Source organism: Xiphias gladius, chromosome 16, assembly GCF_016859285.1.
Source record: "Xiphias gladius isolate SHS-SW01 ecotype Sanya breed wild chromosome 16, ASM1685928v1, whole genome shotgun sequence".
Lineage (NCBI taxonomy): Eukaryota > Metazoa > Chordata > Actinopteri > Istiophoriformes > Xiphiidae > Xiphias > Xiphias gladius.
Window position 1 is genome coordinate 14,242,003 of NC_053415.1, and position 19,218 is coordinate 14,261,220.

At 43.3% G+C, this 19,218-nt stretch overlaps 1 protein-coding gene across 1 annotated transcript in view; it reads right to left on the reverse strand.

The window, feature by feature from the left end:
* The window catches only part of lrp2a (low density lipoprotein receptor-related protein 2a), a 47,954-nt gene that overhangs the window by 4,788 nt on the left and 23,948 nt on the right, over positions 1-19,218 (reverse strand). The window contains exons 36-67 of the mRNA XM_040147667.1: positions 18,774-18,951; positions 18,425-18,638; positions 18,061-18,300; positions 17,655-17,843; positions 15,595-16,527; positions 15,327-15,492; positions 14,938-15,096; positions 14,533-14,822; positions 14,235-14,435; positions 13,464-13,706; positions 13,238-13,363; positions 12,465-12,584; positions 11,733-11,864; positions 10,906-11,107; positions 10,511-10,806; positions 9,222-9,888; positions 8,220-8,390; positions 7,904-8,127; positions 7,530-7,707; positions 6,542-6,738; positions 6,139-6,384; positions 5,759-5,887; positions 3,855-3,974; positions 2,911-3,027; positions 2,345-2,461; positions 1,998-2,135; positions 1,756-1,878; positions 1,541-1,669; positions 830-961; positions 574-705; positions 304-447; positions 41-206 (exon numbers count right to left, since the gene is read on the reverse strand). Of these exons, the coding sequence (XP_040003601.1) occupies positions 41-206; positions 304-447; positions 574-705; positions 830-961; positions 1,541-1,669; positions 1,756-1,878; positions 1,998-2,135; positions 2,345-2,461; positions 2,911-3,027; positions 3,855-3,974; positions 5,759-5,887; positions 6,139-6,384; positions 6,542-6,738; positions 7,530-7,707; positions 7,904-8,127; positions 8,220-8,390; positions 9,222-9,888; positions 10,511-10,806; positions 10,906-11,107; positions 11,733-11,864; positions 12,465-12,584; positions 13,238-13,363; positions 13,464-13,706; positions 14,235-14,435; positions 14,533-14,822; positions 14,938-15,096; positions 15,327-15,492; positions 15,595-16,527; positions 17,655-17,843; positions 18,061-18,300; positions 18,425-18,638; positions 18,774-18,951 (6,819 nt within the window). The remainder of the gene's footprint in view (positions 1-40; positions 207-303; positions 448-573; positions 706-829; positions 962-1,540; positions 1,670-1,755; positions 1,879-1,997; positions 2,136-2,344; positions 2,462-2,910; positions 3,028-3,854; positions 3,975-5,758; positions 5,888-6,138; positions 6,385-6,541; positions 6,739-7,529; positions 7,708-7,903; positions 8,128-8,219; positions 8,391-9,221; positions 9,889-10,510; positions 10,807-10,905; positions 11,108-11,732; positions 11,865-12,464; positions 12,585-13,237; positions 13,364-13,463; positions 13,707-14,234; positions 14,436-14,532; positions 14,823-14,937; positions 15,097-15,326; positions 15,493-15,594; positions 16,528-17,654; positions 17,844-18,060; positions 18,301-18,424; positions 18,639-18,773; positions 18,952-19,218) is intronic.

A 19,218-nucleotide genomic window follows, 5' to 3' on the forward strand; every position in this document is an offset into this window, starting at 1 on the left:
CCACCTTTACAAAAGTGAAGTTATAATCCTGGTGAATTACCCTCCAACCCAGTCCACAGCAATGCCGTCTGGATTAGCGACGTATCTCAGGTTCAGATCCACCTCTTTCACTGGGTTGTTACCGTGATCGTTGAATGTGGTCATATAGGCGCGTTTGATAGAGCCAAAGTGAGATCCCGGACCCAGAACTGTCCAGTACACAATACCTACGGCACATCGGGGGATAAAGTTTATCCCAACTCGGAGATCTGGCTGTGTCATTGTTACCACAAAACATTAAGGAGTTTACAGCAGTAGCCTTACTGAGGCCTTGTCCCTCTGGATCCCACAGGTAGTCCAAAGCTTGGATGTGCTCGGCATTGTCCACATAGTCTGAGTACTCCTCAGACGACAGGTTGAAACGACGGATGCGAACGTTGTCCGGCAAGAGCAGCACTGGTGGGTTTCCTGTATAGAATTTGAAGTGTGGTGAGAGCTATTAGCCATTTCAATTCAGGGTTTGGCTTTAATGAGATATAAAAGAGAGCTTTTTTTTAAAGAATTTTCTTCTTTGTATGAATGCCAAGCTCTTACCCTGGGCGGCACACTCTGTCCCATGCGGTTCGCCAAACGAGTGAAAGCCTTCAGCACAAAAGCACTCATAGCTGCCTTTTGTGTTCTTGCACTCCTGAGGACACGTCCCATATACTTCACACTCATTTACATCTTTTTCCAAAAGCAGAACCAATGAAAAAGAAGAGAAAAACATTAATTGAATGTAGAAAAATACTTCTGTGTCAGTGTTTGAATGGATTGAGCACACGACTGACTGACCGACGCGTTGTTTTACCTTCACAGGTGTGTTTTTCTGTCATTCTGGGCTTGTAGCCAGGCCTGCAGGAGCAGAGGAAGCCTCCCTGGGTCAAGTCGGTGCAGTTGTGTTCACAGATGTTGTCACTGCACACGTGCCCACTGCCATGGTCTGACAGCAGCAGATTAACAAAAGAAAAAAAAAAAAACACACACAAAAAGTTAAACTTCATGTAGGTAACTGTATAGTAATGAGTCTGTCCTGTTATAGGTTTGCCCTGTGGTTACTTTCTCAGCCAGTCATGGAGAGTCGAGTTGAGGTCAGTCAAAACAGCTAATAGTACTGTGGTTCACTGCATTGCGATCATGTTGCTGGTACTGAATGAATCTACTGCAAGATATGTTTATTTAACTTACTATAAATGGTCTGAATGAACGATTTCAGCTGAATAAATGTCCACTTCTTTCCAGAAATAAATGAATCCTCAACCTCAAAATATAAAGTATAAAGTCTATCAGCACAGTAAAATGGTATCTTGTCTTGATAATTCTACATATTTCCACTTCAAACTGTACTGAAAACCACTTATGGTAGGTTTAATCTATCAGAGTTTTTAGTACACCTGCCGATACATTGTACAGTAATCACTAGCTGTTTCTGGGAATTATTTGTAACAGAATACGGATATATAAGAACATTTTTTAATATTTGGATTCTATTACTGATATACTCTTTTCTAATGTTACTTACGGCATCCGAACTCATCCGACTGATCTCCACAGTCATCATAATCATCACAGGCATACTGTAGAGGGATGCATTGTCCATTACTGCATTTGTACTCATCATCTGTACAGGGGCCATGTGTGGGGCTTTGGCCTAGATAGAGAGAAAAACCCATTTAATGACGTTTGAAAATAGAGTTTTTTACAAAAAGCCTCTGTTGCAAAAAGCATCACACTTACAGTTTTCCTGTCTCTCATCAGAGCCGTCACCGCAATCATCAACGGAGTTACACAGCTCATGGCTGTAGATGCAGCGGTTGTTTTCACAGCGGAAACGGAACGGAGTCTCACATTGGATGTCCACTGTCGATGGACAGAAACAGCAGGTCTCAAGAAAACGGAACAGATACTTCAACGCGATAATTTTTAAATACTGATTTAATATGTTGTTTTATGCGATTCTGGGTTTTTATGTTACTTACAGCAGAGGTGAAGCTCCTCGTCTGAGTTGTCTCCACAGTCATTGTCTCCATCACATTTCCACTGAGGCTGGACACATACATGGTTCTTGCACTCAAACAGGTGGGCATGGCAGTATGTGCCATTGGGAAAGCGGGTCGCTGAAAGCCAGAGCCATTCTGTCAAACTAAATCTGTGACTTATACACCCGAAGAGTACTAACCAAACTCACACAATCCTCAATCAAAGTTAAACCAGCACTACATGAGGATTATAAAGAATGCCATGTATGCTGTATTCGCTTATGTTACATTTTCTGTGATAGCATCGAAGAGCGCACGAGGAAAAGCATTAGCTGTGGGACACTCACGACATGACATCTCATCAGTATAGTCCAGACAGTCTGCGTTGCCGTCACATTTGAAACGCTCAGCGATACAGTGTCCACTACCACACTGGAAGTAGCCAGGATGACAAGCCCGCAACTCTGCAACACAGTGGAACCAGCACAAAATGTGACGTTACTTCAGATCAACGTATACGCTGCTCACACAAGAGGGAAGCTCTAGGTTTGTCTTTGTGATTACAGTAAAGACACATTTATTAAATAGACCAAAAGACTGTTATAAAAGTCTCACAGCACCCCAAATCCCCAGAATTTAGTCGTCATTTCTACGTGGTAAATACTCTGTTATTTCATGTGTGTCATCTAGAATAACACTTAGAGGATCTGTCCTGCACTCTACCAGCACTGTATGGAAGAAATCCTTCAGCTGTACCAGACTGAATAAACTCTTTGAATAAATAACTACTGGTGGTCCTGTCTGTCTATGCGATCCTTCAAAAGTTGAAGTTTTATTGCTTCTTTGTTTAGTGCCGCCCTCTGTTACTGACAAACAGCCAGACCCCGAGCCAAAACAAAGAACCTCCACTTACCACAGTCCCTTTCATCCGAGTTGTCCTCACAGTCGTTGTCATGGTCACAGACCCAACGGTCGGGAATGCAGCGCAGATTATCACAGCGAAACTCGCTCTCCGTGCACGCGCGTGGAGCTGAGGGAAAACATGAAAACAGAAATTAAAGTGTGGAATCAAGCAAATGCAGAACTCGATCATGTTGTTGTTAGATTTCCATATTAGAAACACGTAAATCAGGCGGACACCTAAAGCCCGGAAGTCTCCCTTCTTAGACTGATCAACTTTTCAATACTTTTCTCAAACTTTTAAAAATACATCAAGAATGCCCTGTATTATTTTCTTCCGTATTATGACATAAAACTGCAACACAGCAAAAAATGACAAATAAAATAAAATAGCCCATGCAGCATGTGCAGCCGTTTTTCTGCAGTGAGCTTGTGAGTTCACTGGAGACAGACTCTCTTGGCATCACCAGCAGAGCAACAAGGAGAGCAGCACCACTGTGATTTAACCCCAGTCGCTGTTTCACCTTTGAGAAGCTACATTATCCTTATTAACTGGCATGTTCTCAGACATGTTTAAATTCTCCAGGGCAAGGGGTGACAGACTCCCTCACTCCCTCTTTCTGACACACTGAGGACAGCCTGTTTCTCTTGAAGCTGATAAGACTACAACTCTCAGCACTCCGCGGTCGGCAGAAGTGTCGAGCCTCTTACAAAACCTTCCCGCTGTCTGATAAAATGATAGCATGACTATTATTTGTAATCAACACTCCCTTTTCATTTGGCCAATTCACAGAGACTGCGCAGAAATCCAATAATAAACCTACTTAAAAGACACTTAGATGATATCAAAACAGGGCACGCTTGTTTTCACTGTTCGCACTCTTGGCAGTGCTCACACCGAACCCTCAAACGCTACAGAATGATGTAACTTTATCAGGGATAACAAACAGCGCTCACTGCAGCTGCGTTCATCAGAGTTGTCCCCGCAGTCGTCGTCCCCGTCACACCTCCATCTCAGTGGGATGCAGCGGTGGTTGTCACAGCGGAAGTCTCCGTTAGGATCGCAGGTCAGTTCATCTGGGAAAGGATGAAGCACATGAAGGAAGACGCTCCTTTAAACCAATTATATCCAAGTAAACAAAGGCTTTTAATATAACTTGCCTTGGAGTGGTGACCAGTTTTTTTTTTTTTCCTACAAGTGCACATTATGGTTCCCTGTATTAACGTTAAGTGAAAAAGATTGAGCAAGTAGCGTTTGCAATCTTTTCTGGAGGTACATGAGATTTGTAACTATAAACCTAATAACACCTCTACTGTATCATGGCAAACTTGAAAATGCCGCAAGTGTGGCAAGACCTAAACAGAAGCCACCAAATCTGATCTGAGTTTGATTCTTTGTGAAGAGAATTTTATATTTTCAGTGTTTTCTTGAAATTTCCATGAAAGTTATAATGTTCAGTTGATGCTGCAATGTTTGAAAGCTGTAGTTGTTTGTGGCACTGTTGAACTGTATTGTGTGAGAGGTGTTTCCAATATTTAGCCTACCCTCATTATTTATAAACTTATAAAGGGGTAAACAAAATATAATAAATACCCCTTAGTGTAACACAACACAATTCAACAGCACCACAAACTTACAGCCTCCAAAATGACCATAAACAACAGTTTGAACAAAAACTGAACATTATAATCTCTATGAAGGTAGGATTTGTTGCAGGACAGTTGTATTAGACTGCATTAACTAGGTGTACCTAATAAACTGACAAGTTAGAGTGCATTGTGCATACAATCATTTTTACTATTTTAAAAGCTACTATTTCAAAAACTTATTGTCACCTCAGTGACACAAAGATATGGTATATTAAACTTTACTGGCCCATTGAAGACCGAAAATCCGATCACTGTTTTCTACAACTAGCGGTCCCAGACGCGTGAAGGTGAGATGTTCCAGCTGATAAATGTATCAGTAAGTGCAACAACTGCACAATATGACTGGACCTTTTTTGGCTTTTATGTAATAATGAAAATGTCAGTTTGAAGTGACAGGCATCTTGTTTTTAATTAAACTGCAATAGTCATAGAGGGAGTAGAGCAGCATGCCTGAGACAGATGGGTGACCTCTCTCCATGCCAGCATGTGTCTGCGGAGGATAAGACTACAGGAGATGAGAAGCACAGAAGGGAGAGGAGTGGAGGAGAGCTGGTCTGAGCTGTCTCTACCACACAGTGCTGGGGGTCACAGATAGCGCAGTCCTGCCCTCCTAGTCCTGCCCTCCTAGCCCTCCACCTGCCCCATCTGCTACATTCTTACAGGAAGATTAGCACGGATCTCCCCTCCTGCACCGGCATGGCACTAATGGAGTGAGAGCCTCTGATAAGAAATGGGAGGGTGCAGTGAGTGTGTATGGATTGTAGCAAATTACAAAGAGGCTTGTGTGAACCCTGCCCCCACGCAAGGACAGAGCAACAACACACATACACACACATACGCACATGTATGAAGACCCATAGCACCGGACAGCTCATAAATCTGTGGCGCTCTCAGGGAGTGGCAAACTGTGGGGGAGGATGAGTGGTGAGACCCTCTCCATCAGCACTTCGCACTACCTCACTGTGTAATGTTCCACAGGAGGCTGAAGTATTGGCTAATTGCCCTTCACTCCTTGAATAAATACTCCTGTTTCCAAGCTATAATTTTAGAATTTCCATATTACCATCAGTAAACGCCAAATGTGGCTCAATCAACCTGGAAGGTTTTGACATAAGTTCTGATGGTGTGATAATAATGAACAGTCTACAAATCACTGCCACAATGTCAACAGGACCTCAGTCCTGTCGCAAGGATGGCTGTCACAGACTCACCACAGCCCTGCTCATCGCTGCTGTCTCTGCAGTCGTCGTGGCCGTTGCAAACGGACCACAGGGGCACACAGCGGTAGTTGGTCTTGCAGTCAAACTCTGTGTGGTTGTCACACCGATGTGCTGGTCCCACTGTGGAGAAAACACCAGGATTTGTTAAGTAACAAAGACAAGAAATGATGACAAAGGCTAGGGCAGTTTTTTTAAATGATCAAAATCCATGGAGAGTCATACTTTGGACTTGGTTTAATGTCTGTAGTTGCAGCTAATTCAAGCTGCATCTTCATCTGAGTTAAGTGTTTGACTCTAATGTGACTCTGATGCACATTAGGATATCAGGAAGTGTATCGCACCAAAATGTTAGTCCTTGTAAAATTACTTACTGCACTCCTCTAATGGTTCATCAGAGTTGTCACCGCAGTCATCATCAACATCGCATTTCCAGCTTTGGGGGATGCAGCGTCCGTTGCGGCACTTGAACTGTCCAGGGCGACAGGTCCTGGTGGAGCAGTGGGCAGGGTCCTCGTCAGACTGATCCCCACAGTCATCCTCACTGTCACACTGCCACGACTCGGGGATGCATCGCTTGTTTGCACATTGCCACTGGTGGGTTTCACACTGGTGTGTAGCTAGAGGGAAGACATATTCAAACACAAAGTCAGAAGAAACACAGAAATGGGAAAAATGACACAAGTTTCAGTAAAAACAGTAGAAGCAAGCATCAGAGAACACTTAATATTGGACAAATAGCTATTAAAATGAGACAGGTAAAAGAACACAACCTACCACACAGCACGGGGTCTTCGTCTGAGCCATCATGACAGTCCTGGTTGCTGTTGCAAAGGAAGTGCGGACTAGTGCAGTTTCCGTCATTGCACTGAAACTGTCCGAGCCTGCAATGGCGAGTCGGGCAGGTGGATGGCTCGTCTGAGCCATCCCTGCAGTCCCTCTGACCATCACATTTCCACCAGATAGGAATACAGCTGTTGAGGCAGAGGTAGGGATAAAAATGAGAGATTTAGATTCTGTAAAAAAAAAAACAAATGTGTTGAATAACACAGAGCACGGTATGTTAAAAAAATATAGTATATAAAACAAACGCCAAAACAGGCTCCTTAACTTCCAACCCCACATATCTCCGGGCAGTGCTGAAAGGCTGGGAAAAGTTGGCCTAAACGTTAAATGCAGCACGTGTGGCATGTTGAAATTAATAAATCATTACTACATGGATTTCTGAACAAAAATGTAATCATATAAATATATAACACATTTGCCAAGGAGATCTGAAGCCTCTGCTGACCCCATCACTGCAATGTGTGTGCAACCGAAGAAGGAGTTTGTGAAAAATCTGGTGGACGTTATGGCACAAACAGCAGGTGGCGCCATTTTTCCAATGCAAAGAAAGAAAACTGAGTTTCTGTACAAATCAGTGTTTCGAAATGACAGATGATGGACATAGCAAGTTAACAGCCCATGTAAATACTGCTACCAGAATATTTTTTCTTCTCAGTAAATGAAAACAGAATGAAAATACATAAAGTAATGCCAGGATGAAAGCAGCAAAAGCCTTTTGTGACTGAGGCAATTACAAAAGATGTGCTCTTAATTTTGAACGATGATGCTGACAAAACCACTGTCCTGAGACAGCAGCTCCCAATCTTCCCAACAACAGTTTCATTTCTTTGTTGTAGTTACACAGACAGTTTGACAATAATGCCCTGATTTTTAAAATGCTACATATCACGTACTAAGATGACAAGAAATCTTGACAAACCGTTCATTGTTAGCACATCTGTACTGGGTGCTGGTGCACATGGGAAGGCATTGGGTCACGCCTCCTATTTGGATGGTCAGGAAATGATCGGGGCACTCACAGGTGTGTTCTCGCCCCCCATGACGGATCAGGCACAGGTGAGAGCAGCCTCCATTGTTCACCGTACAGGGATTGTTTACTGTCAGAGGGAGAGCCACAGTCAGTCAAACAATCGCAGGTCAGCACAGCTAGGAAAATACAAGCCAGGTATTGTTCAGCTGCTAGTAAATACCTGTACGTAAATCAACTTAAGGACATGTCGAGGTAAAAAACAACCATTTTGTAAACGAAAGTCTTTTGCTCTCGGACATAAGATTCTGACATTTTTAACTCACCGATAGGCTGTCTGTAAGGATGGCATACGTGTATGTCAAATGGCCTGTGTGTGGTGTTAACCAGGACTTGACGACCGGAGCCGTCGTATTTGTTGCCTTTCTCCACCGTGCGCATGTTCCAGTCAGTCCAGTATACAATGTCCTCAAACACAGTCAGGGCAAACGGATGAGGTAAATCTCCATCATACACTGTGTGTCTGTGTTGACCCTCCAAGTCTGAGAACCTGAGGGGAAAAACAAAAAAAGTCAAAGGCTTACAAGAGTCACTGCACAGTAGGCTAAAAGAATGTGACTGCTTACTGACAAATGTACTCACTCGATGTAATTGAGATGAGCATCAGACCAGTAGAGCTTGTCATTAGTGTAGTCAATCGTGATCCCGTTGGGCCACTCTATCTTGGTGGTAATGATGGCGGCTTTGTTGATTCCATCCATTCCAACACGGCCTATAAAGGCTTTGTCTCCCCAGTCTGTCCAGTATACATATCTAACAGCAACCCAAGAAGATCACTTCAGATCACATGATATCTAAACATATGCGAAGAAAGAATCTTTCCTTACATAAAAATATTACAAATAATAACAATAATACAAAAAAAATAAAAGGGTAACTCTTTATTTCACAGGTCCTTAATTTCTTAAGAATTTCCTAGAAAATGTCTTGAAAAAAAAACAACAACTATGTAATTGGGTGCTAATTATCGGTAAAATACTTTAAGCAGGGGTCTTCAATTGGCACATCCGCAGTTAACTAACTGCTAGTGTCACCTAGAAAGTCTTTTAGCCTGTGCACAGCATGTCAGCTAAACAAGCAAAAATGTAAAAAAGGCAACAGACAATTCCAACAAATATGAAGAATGACCTTCCAGTAATAAATTAATAATAGCTGAGTATTTACTTGGATTTAAATGGAGCTGTTCTTTCAAGGAAATACCTCAGGAAATCAACAACAGCTTGGAAACTTACTAAATCTGAACTAAAATAACAATCTCAAGACTTTGCTTCTATTCTTCCTATAATTAGTACCACATTACAAAGATCTTCCTAGATACTTCCGTGGTAATTATCAAGAAATTACAGACCGTAAAATAAAGTGTTACAAATAAGCACAAAATATGTCAGAATAGAGAAAATAAGGTCAAACATGCATAATGATTCTGCTTATGAAATTGCTTATTATTTCTGCAATTTTCTGCTCTAAATGTCTACCAACATACGCTGGTACTAATATATTGGAGAATATTGGGAATTATAGCAGCCGAGCCAATACATCAGTCAGACTGTAGTAGATGAGATATGAGATCTGATTCCTACTCACCCATATTTGGGATGCAACACAATGGCTCTGGGGTTTTCAAAGCAGTAGGTATTATTGGCATCGACGCAGTGTTCAGCCAGTTTCTTCACAAATCGACCATCCAGCTCAGACACTTTGAGACAATCGAGGAAGCTGTCCACCCAGTAGAGTTTCCTTGCTATCCAGTCAACTGCAAGGCCTTCCCCATGTAGAACTCCACTGACCACCACCTCTCTGTTACTGCCGTTGAAGAACATCCTTTCTATCACTCTGCGGCTCACGTCAATCCAATAGAGACGCTTGTCGACACGATCGAAGTCCGTGGCCACCACGCTGGTCAGGCCCTGCAGGATCAGAGAGTACGCCTGCCCGTCTGTTGACAGGTTCCGCAGGTAATAACGGTTGCTGAAGATAAGGTAGGGTGCGATGTTGCTGTTCTGACGGCAGCTGCGGCCATCGGGCTCTCGCAGGAACCCTGGGGCACACTTGCACACGTACGAGCCAAGAGTGTTCTCGCAGACCTGGCTGCACACGCTCGGCGTCTCTGCACACTCGTTCACGTCATCACACGTTTTGCCGTCGGACATTAGGCGGTAGCCCGGATGACAGATGCAGGTGAAGCTGGTGGGTGTGTCGGTGCAATTGTGATCGCAGTGATGGATGGATGGGTCTGTGCATTCATTGATACCTACAGTCAGAGAAGAATAAGAGCAACAAAGTTATTAAAGTCATCAGCAAGGACAACACTTTGTCAGACTGATATAGTCATAAAGTAAAAGAAGCAAGATGATAACTGGTATTGTTTCTGTTCTTGTACTTATTTAACTTTTTTTGACATGTCTTTTCAGGTTACATAGTTTTTTGATCTATACTGTGGCTCATCATTCTTACTTTAACTGAGATGCTCAGACATAATTAAAATCATAGTATTTAATTTGATTCTAATCCCAAATCCCAAATCTGTGCAGTAAAAATGCTACATGCTGCAGACCCCCCAGTCATTTGCTAGAACTTATCTGCAGCATTGATATTTGCCCTTTTTGTTTTTTAAATATTGCACAAAGCATAGTTTTGTTCTTTAATTTGGTGGATGTCCAAATTGTCATCCAACCATTTCTGGATGACAATTTGTATTTGTATCTATTTTTTCACACCGCTTCCAGCACTTCTTTGACATTTCCTCTAGAGGGAGCATGCACCAGCCAAACAAAACCCAACCGTAGACAAACACAGCAGCCACTGAAAGGGAAAATGTATGTTTTTTTTTTGCACAGTTTCTTGAACTACTCCGAAAATCTCTTCACACTCACCGCATCCCTTCTCATCGCTGTTGTCAGAGCAGTCATCGTTCCTGTCGCACACCTGACTCAAGGGGATACAGTGTCCATTGTCACATCTGAACTCTCCAGGGGGGCAGGTTGGTGCTGGCGTGTGGCACATGTGCTCCAGCTCATCAGACTCGTCGCCACAGTCATTGTCCCCATCGCAGACAAAGTCGTGGGACACGCAGCGGCCGTTCTGGCAGGTGAACTGGTGCTGTTGGCAGGCCTGGTAGGAGCAGCCCTGCTCATCACTGCTGTCCCCGCAGTCATTACGTCGATCACACCTGATTTTAGAAGACAGGTTAAGAAAATATTAACTAAGTTTCCAGATAGACTGATGAAAGATGTCATTCATGATATTTATATAGGAGTTTTTCTTAAACCTGTAGGAGCTCCGTATGCAGAGGCCATTGCCACAGGTGAACTCATTTATGCCACAGGATCTGCGTGTGCAGTTTTGATGCTCATCTAATGCATCTGCACAGTCTGCGTCTCCGTCACACACCCAGTCACGTGGGATGCATTTCCGCTGAGGTGGTTGGTTGTTCACACAGGTGAACTCTGTGCTTGAACATGTGCGATTGGCTGGAAAAAAAAAAAAAAAGAAAAAAATCAGGCAGGGGGATTTACAAGAAGTTAGAGTGATAACGATGACCAAATGTCAACCTGCATTTTTGGCGGGCCAAACATTCCAAACTGTATTTCAAAACATTCAGCCGTGACCTCAAATTCTTTATCCATCTAGTCTGATTGATTCACATTGTTTGAAGTGAGTCTCCTACAGGGGCTCAGGCAGTGCTGAAAACTTTAGCTTCAGGCATCTTATTGTTAGAGCTCACATTGGTGAGACATAAGAGTCTTGATCCTCCCTGAGCCAGGAAGCCAGAGAAAGGAGACATGCACAAAGTAACGAGTGAGGCAGGAGAAATCAGGAATGTCAGCTCCTTGGACTGGAGACCTTCTACAGGAGACTAAGATGCTGGGCACTGACTAACAGTGTCTCCCCCATAACACTCCCCCAGTGATGTGTATTCTAATCCGTCAGAGTCCTGAATAACGACAGGATGAAGGAATCAGGAGGGGGCAAAGTTGGAGAAGAGGTAGGAAACAAGAGGACGGCCTACGAGGGGAGGGGATGAAGAACTGGGAAGAGGCAGAGGAGGAAAATGAAAAGTGAAAAAAAGCAAAGAGGTAGTGAAAGGACGCATACCACAATTATGCCTCAGGTCCTCGTCGCTCATGTCCCCACAGTCATTGTCCCCATCACAGATCCAGGATGAGGCAATACACCTGCCATCATCACAGCGGAATTGATCTGTGTTGCAGGTCCTGACCAGAGTGGCTGCAGAGACAAATCATATAACCTTAGACTGTAGATAATACAGCATGACAAAACCACTGCTGCGACTGCATAACATATGCTACCTGATTTACTCTATATCCAATATAAATGTTAATCATTTTTGTAACTTTTTTACACAATTTTTGTAATTACCAGTTATGTCAGCTACTTCCCCCACTGCTTTTCAACTCATAACGAAGGCACAATACAACGCTGGCAAAGCTTTCAAAATAGTCATGGCAGCTTCACATTCCCATGCATGGTGAGCTATCTAAACAAAAGCCAAAGTGAGGCTCTGTAACCCCTGGTGGACAAAGGGAGGGGGAGGTGCTGTTTGTCAGAGGACACCGAGGGGCGTCACCACAGAGGAATGCCGCACACAATAGGAGGCCTGACTGACCACATCGTCAACAAAGAAATACACCAGTGACTCGCACTCTCCGATGCATCACTCACAGCCCTCTCTCACACCAGCACACAGATGTAGATTGGCAGACAGACACACACACACAATAACCGAGCAGCTGATAATGGGGCGGGGGCAGACGCACAAAGCCAACAGGCCCGTTTTCGGGGGTGAGAGAGTTGTGCGACACTCACTGCAGGAAGGGGGCTCATCAGAGCCGTCGGCACAGTCCGCTCCTCCATCACAGTACCAGTGGGCTGGGATGCAGCGACCGCTGCTGCAACGGAACTCACTCTGGGAACACGTGGATGCAGCTATGTAGAGGATGTAAAAAAGCATGAAATCACTCGTACAACTAACGGGCACTTGAGGCAAGGCAAACACTGATATGTTCTCAACTCTTATATTTTTCATTCTCATAACTTTAGGTCGATTAAAATCCTGTTTTACAACAGATTGAATGGATTAAAGAAAAACCATTTGCAACAAATGATACTTAAAATGATTTCTGGTTACAAACTACTATGGGTTAAATCCACACAGTGTTCATTTTTAACTAAATGTTTCTCCGTAAAATCCTTTTAGTTTAGTGAGGGGTCCTCTTGTGGTGATTGTGAGGGGCAGTATGATCTGTGCTATTTCCTTGAACCTATAGGACTGTGTCCAAAATCACTCCGCATCTGCTACATAGTGCACTGCTGTATGTTTACCTTCAGCTATTTTATTTGAGTGTCTAAATCTCAGTGTGAAATTAAAACACTGTACAGTGCCTTCAACATTTTTCACTGTGTAACAAAAGGTTATTAATTTACATCTGTGCTTTTTCTGGTATGAGATGTCAAAGTGTCTGCTGTTAGAAAGGCCTGTTCAGGCTACAACTAAATTAGTATAAAAACATAAAATATCAACAACAGAAACAAAAAAACCATTATTTCGTTCTTTTCCTATGAGCCGTTGCTTAACTCACCACAATGTGTAGGGCTCTCGTCGCTCATGTCACCACAGTCATTGTCTCCATCACACAGGTATGAACGTGGGATGCAAATGTTGGTAGACTGACATTTTGTGTGTTCTGGCTGGCAGGTTCTCTCCGCTGAGATTATTATAAATCAGATCATATTTACTACAAGCAATAACCACTTTGATGAAGACTTGACTTCAATGTATTTATATGACAAACTTAGGATACTCACGGCAGTTTTGTTCATCAGAGGTGCCGTTGTCATAGCAGTTGTTGATGCCATTGCAAACATAGTCCTTTGAAATACAGCGCCCATTGTTGCAGGTGAACTCCGTGTTGGGGTCGCACGGTCTGAACAGACAGCCCACCTCGTCGCTGTTGTCTCCACAGTCGTCATAGTGGTCACAGCGGTAGTGGTAGGGCACACATCGCCCATTGCCACAAGTAAACACCGTGGGCTCACAGGTGTGGAAGGCTGCCAATCAAAATCAAGGACAGGTCAGAGCTCTAGCCACTAGAGAGCAAGGTCAGGAGAAACGGGGATGAACATACACATGCAGCAGACGCTCATTTTACCTGATAATGCAATAAAGGATGACAGCAGCTGTGGGACTGCATGCAAAAATATAAGCACATTGATTCATGTGTTAGTGTTGATTTGTATTATTACTTAGGGAGAGGGAGCATGTTAAATGAAATTTAACCACAAAGTGCAAGCATACACACCAACATATTTGAAGTCAGGTTTAGGTCCTGGGAAAGAAATTTGTTAAAGCAAAAAAAAGAAAAGAAAAGAGCCTGTTAGTGTTAATGAAGGTAGAAGATCTAGAAATGCATTTAATAGAAAAGAGGGTCGAGTTCTGATGCATTCATTCAGGAGGACTAAATCTTGTACGAGAACTACTGTTACTATTAAACACCAGGGAAATTTTAGATTAATTCAATCAAAATACAAGGAATCAACATGGTGAATTCAAACTCCTTCTTTTTAAGAACACCCTACCACAGACTCTCTCCAACTCATCGCTGCCATCTCCACAGTCGTTGTCATTGTCACATTTCCACTGGGCACGAATACAGCGGCCATTCATGCAGGTAAACTGTCCTGGCTGGCAGCGAGTCCCATTATCAGGGATACAGTGCTTGTTGTCGGCCAGGTACCAGCGACCGTCTGACGGACACTGACACTCAGCTCCATTGGGTCCTAACAAGGACAGGGCAGTTTATGCAATTAGGGTGGGATTTCAGTTACTGCACGAAAGGAATATCATGTTGAAGTGACAATGACAAACTGCTCGTACCTGGTGTACAGATGTGGCTGCAGCCTCCATTAAACTGCTGGCAAGGACTGTCACACTGCTGCTGCTTCCTGCTGGCCAGAGCATGGATGTCCATTGGCCGAGATGGAAGGTTCTGAATCATGACCCTCTGATCAGAACCGTCGTGCTTGTTGGCCCGATAGATGCTGCGTGTGTTCCAGTCAGTCCAATAGATGAACTGGCCAAACATGGTCATAGCAAAGGGGTAGATGGCCGTGCTGACGATGACTTCCCGATTTGACCCCGTGAGAGATGATCGCTCAATCTTCTGTCTGATGGCAGAGCAAAAATAATGATAACAGCAATAGCTTGAGAGTAACACGATAATGTGAAAGACAAACTGAGCACTGAGTACATATTTCAGTAGTGGAATTTTTCTGATCTTACAAGCTGGCATCCGCCCAATACAGCCTCTCTTCTTCATAGTCCAGGGTCAGACCATTAGGCCACACAAGACTGCTGTTCACAACCTCTGTTCTGAAGTTTCCACCTAAGGTGGCACGCTCAATCTTTGCATGGGTACCCCAGTCTGTCCAATACATGTATCTGTGGAACAAGAGACCATTCATTTCTTTTTAAATATCTTTTTTTTTTTTTTTTAAGTATTTTGTGCCTTTACTCAAAGTGGACAGTACAGACATGACAGGAAACCCCGGGGGATGGGAGTTCATGGCTGGCACCCTTAACCTCTTTTCCACTGGGCCATCCCAGAAGCGTTTATTTTTAAATCCCAGTTTAGTGTAATTGACAAAGAGTGTGTGTTGTGTTAGTCTTACCCCCTGCAGGGATCCAACATGATGGCCCTTGGTCTAGACACATGGGCTATAACAGTCCTCTGAGAGCCATCCACAGACATGGAGCTTATGCTCTGGTTAACATAGTCACTGTAGTAAATTCTTCTGTTGATCCAGTCAAAAGCGATGCCATCAGGAGCCCCAAGATCTGTCAAAACACACAGGGCACAGAAATATTAGTAGTATCTCTGGTACTAATCCCTACATCCAAAAAACCGACCAAAATTAATAGTGTGAGTGCAAAACCTACCTGAAGCCACCACAACAGGGGCTGAGGTGGGAGAGGACAGGCTGATGTAGCTGATCTTGCTTGCTCCTATGCCTGAGCTCTGTGTGAAGTAGATCCTCCTGTCATTGAGGTCAAAGTCCAGTGCCACTGAGGTACGTGGCACATTGACCACGGGGAAGGGCAATGCGTGGTCCTCGGGGTCGAGGCGCAGGCTGCGCACGGTGCTCTCAGTTGTGTAAATGAGATAATCGTCTTTTGACACCACACAGCTCTTGTTGTCTGCTGCAAGATTCCCAAAAGCACAGCTGCATTTCTTGTTCTGGCTTCCTGTGCCAGAACCTGGGAGGGCGAAGCAGAAGTGGGCACAGCCTCCATTGGCCTCAATGCAGGGGTTGTAGTTAAGCTCCTGAGCACTGGAGGGCTGGGTACGCTGGTCAAAGATGGTAACATCTCTCAGCATGTTAATGTTGTCTCTAATGACAGCAGGCTGCTCTGTGCTACCGGGCTCTTTGCTTGCTTGAAACACCTTCTTGAGGTTTCTGTCCACCCAAATGATGCTACTCTGAAACACTGTGATCCCATAAGGAGTTGGGTAGCGGCTGCCATACCTGACTATCTCTGTCTCCCCTCCTTTAGGGTTGACTCGAGCAATCATATCCAGGGAGTCATCCACCCAGTAGACATAGCCAGTTTGCCAGTCCAGAGCAAGACCCCGCGGAGTGATAATGCCCGATGACACTAAAATTGTGCGGTTGGTTCCGTCCAAGAGTGCTCGCTCAATTTTGGGGCTCTGACCATAATCTGCCCAGAACAAGTATCTGTTTCTGGGGTCCACAATGATGTGGCGTGGCATGTCCACCTGGGTCTTCAGGAGCACCCTGCGGAAAGTGGTGTTTAGGCGGAGCACCTCCACATACGTCTCAGTCAGGAAAGCGTTGGTGAAATACAAGTTCCCTGAGGACAGAATCCAGGAAGTTCAGTGTTTACAGTGGCATCATATATTTGTTTGTCATAAGAGCACAAGGTTATCAATCACAAACTGTTAACTATGATAGTTCACAATTAAAGTAGAAATTATACTAGCCGACATTATGATGGTGATATCAGTACTTAATGTTTCTGTTATGCCTTTAGTTATGGTGAGGCAGTTATAAATGAGTAAGCAAACCACAAACGTTTTCTTGCCTGCAGTTGTCTCTGTTTTAACTCAACTACATAATTAAATCTTCTCTCCTGTTGCCTCTGTGAGTCAGTGCTGTGACCTGTATCATACCACAAGTTCGAATTAGTCAAACTTTCTTTAGAGTCTGGTTTACATAGGCAGATAAAGAGCAGTGTATTTAATCAGACATGATGAAACTCCAATATCTTGGAAAGATTTGGTTGTTAGAGAAGCGAAAGCAATATGAGTCAGTGAGGTAAAATATACTGAATATAAGCAAACATCTAGAATATAAAAAACAAACAAAGACACTACATGTAGTAAAATTAGCAAACAATAAATGGAACAGACTTAATTATGCAATTATTATATAGGTCATATACACTTGTAACATCTGAAACATGTTATGTAAATTGCAATGGAAAAGTATGGGAGAGAAATTAATTCCTGATATTTATGCTCCTGTGTTTTGTGATGAATAAATTATTATGACTTAAAACAACCAAATCAGATCATTATAACAGTGGAAAGTAACATTTTCATCTGCTAAAGGTAGAGAGGAGACCCACAGACAGTGTAACTGTATGCAATATCCTCTACAATATGAAAGTAAGATGTTTTAAAGGTGGTGATCCTAATATACATTAATTTCGGAACCAACACCCCAACGAGTGACTGAAATCCTCTTTTACTTGCATCTAAAGTGTTATCTAAGTGTAGCGGAAATACTTCACATGGATTAAAATATGCGGCTTGTGTGAAAATTACAGCTGTAGCACGGAAACCAAGGAAAGGGACATATCACCAAAGATCCCAAAAATGGCAGTTTAGTTTGCTGCATTGACTTAATTGCATATTGGTAGATAAACAAAAAAAAAAATGCAGTTGAACACATTTGTGAGCTGACACAACAGCATACCTGCAGCCCAGTCCACAGCAATGCCTCGTATCCCGTTGCGTCCTATTCCAGATGTCACTATGCTATGTAATCCTGAGCCATCTGGCTTGATCCTTCTGACCCCGTTCTGTGTCGCCACAGTGCTGCTGAAGTCGCACCAGTAGATGAAACCAGAAGCCATGTGTACATCAATGTGTAAAGCATTACGGCCTGAAAGAGGACAACCCAATCATTAGAGGCCACCATTGTTACTTCCAACACAATAATAATATCATGAACATTTGATATTCATTGCTCAGTCAGTCAGTTATTCTGTTCATTATTGCACCTTAAGTCAGTTTTTTGACATGTTAATCAGCATTTTAGAAACTTTACTATATCATTTTATCATATTTAACATAGTAGATAATATATGAGAATCAATAACCTCTCCCAGCCACTGGCACCATGGCCTCAGAGTGGTCTGCCCCTTCCAGACTGACGCCTTTGATTGCAGACAGAGTGGAGATGACGACGTAGGACTGGTAGGGAGCGCAGGTCCTGTTTTCGGAATTGAGTTTAAAACCTGTGGCACATGCACAAGTAAACAGACCCTGCGGCCGGGGCAGGCATAGCTGCTCACACACTCCCACATTGTTGGTGCAGCCATTGGATGTGCCTGCAGAGGCTGAGTTTGTGGAGAGGGAACACAGAGTGACAAACACAAGAAAAAGCAATAAGCCAAAGAACAGACAACAGTGAACGAGAACCGTGAATTTTTCTCACTGATTATGTCTCCTCACGTTACTTACTCTCTCTATAATGCACTTTCAGAACTCTGAGACCAGAAATGTTGTCTCGCAGCACAACCTTGTTGGCACCCGTGGACTTGTCCACACGCTCTATGACCTCAAAGTCGCGGTCAGTGAAGTAGAGGTAGTTTTGATAGACAGCCACACCCCAGGGGTGAGACAGGCCTGTCACTATGGTGATACGGTTACTCCCGTCTGGATCACCACGCTCAATCTGTGGAGATTCAACGCCAGGCAGGCAGTTGAACGCAGTATTTGTATTTAGTACAATCACCAACCTTAACATTAGTGTATATATCATTTTACATTTGTGAAAACTTAACAGAATGAACAGAACGTGAAGACCCACCATGCCCGTGCCTGTAACAGCCCAGTACAGCTTGTTCTCCTGGATGTCGACAGTGACGAACTCAATGTGATGTAGATTGTTGGTGAACAGGTTGACAGGGTTTAAGCCATCCATGTCTGCAGATGCCACCTTGGCAGGAATGCCACTCTCTGTTCCCTGGTCTGTCCAGTACAGTTTGCTTAAAAAAACAAAAGTGCAGATTAGTGTTCGTGTTTCAGACTTTTTCTAATTTAATCATGGATCTACTTTATATGCTTATTACTTTTTAATAGTTTTTTATTTTATAGTCAAATAACAGAGACACAAATTGTCTTTGTTGGGTGAAAACGTTTTATCTCTAAAATATGAACTTTTAAGAAATTCAGAAAATCAACCTTGCATTTAAAGTAATAAACACACTTTCTGGGATTATGCAGAGATTTTTCAGATTTTTCAATCATGAGGA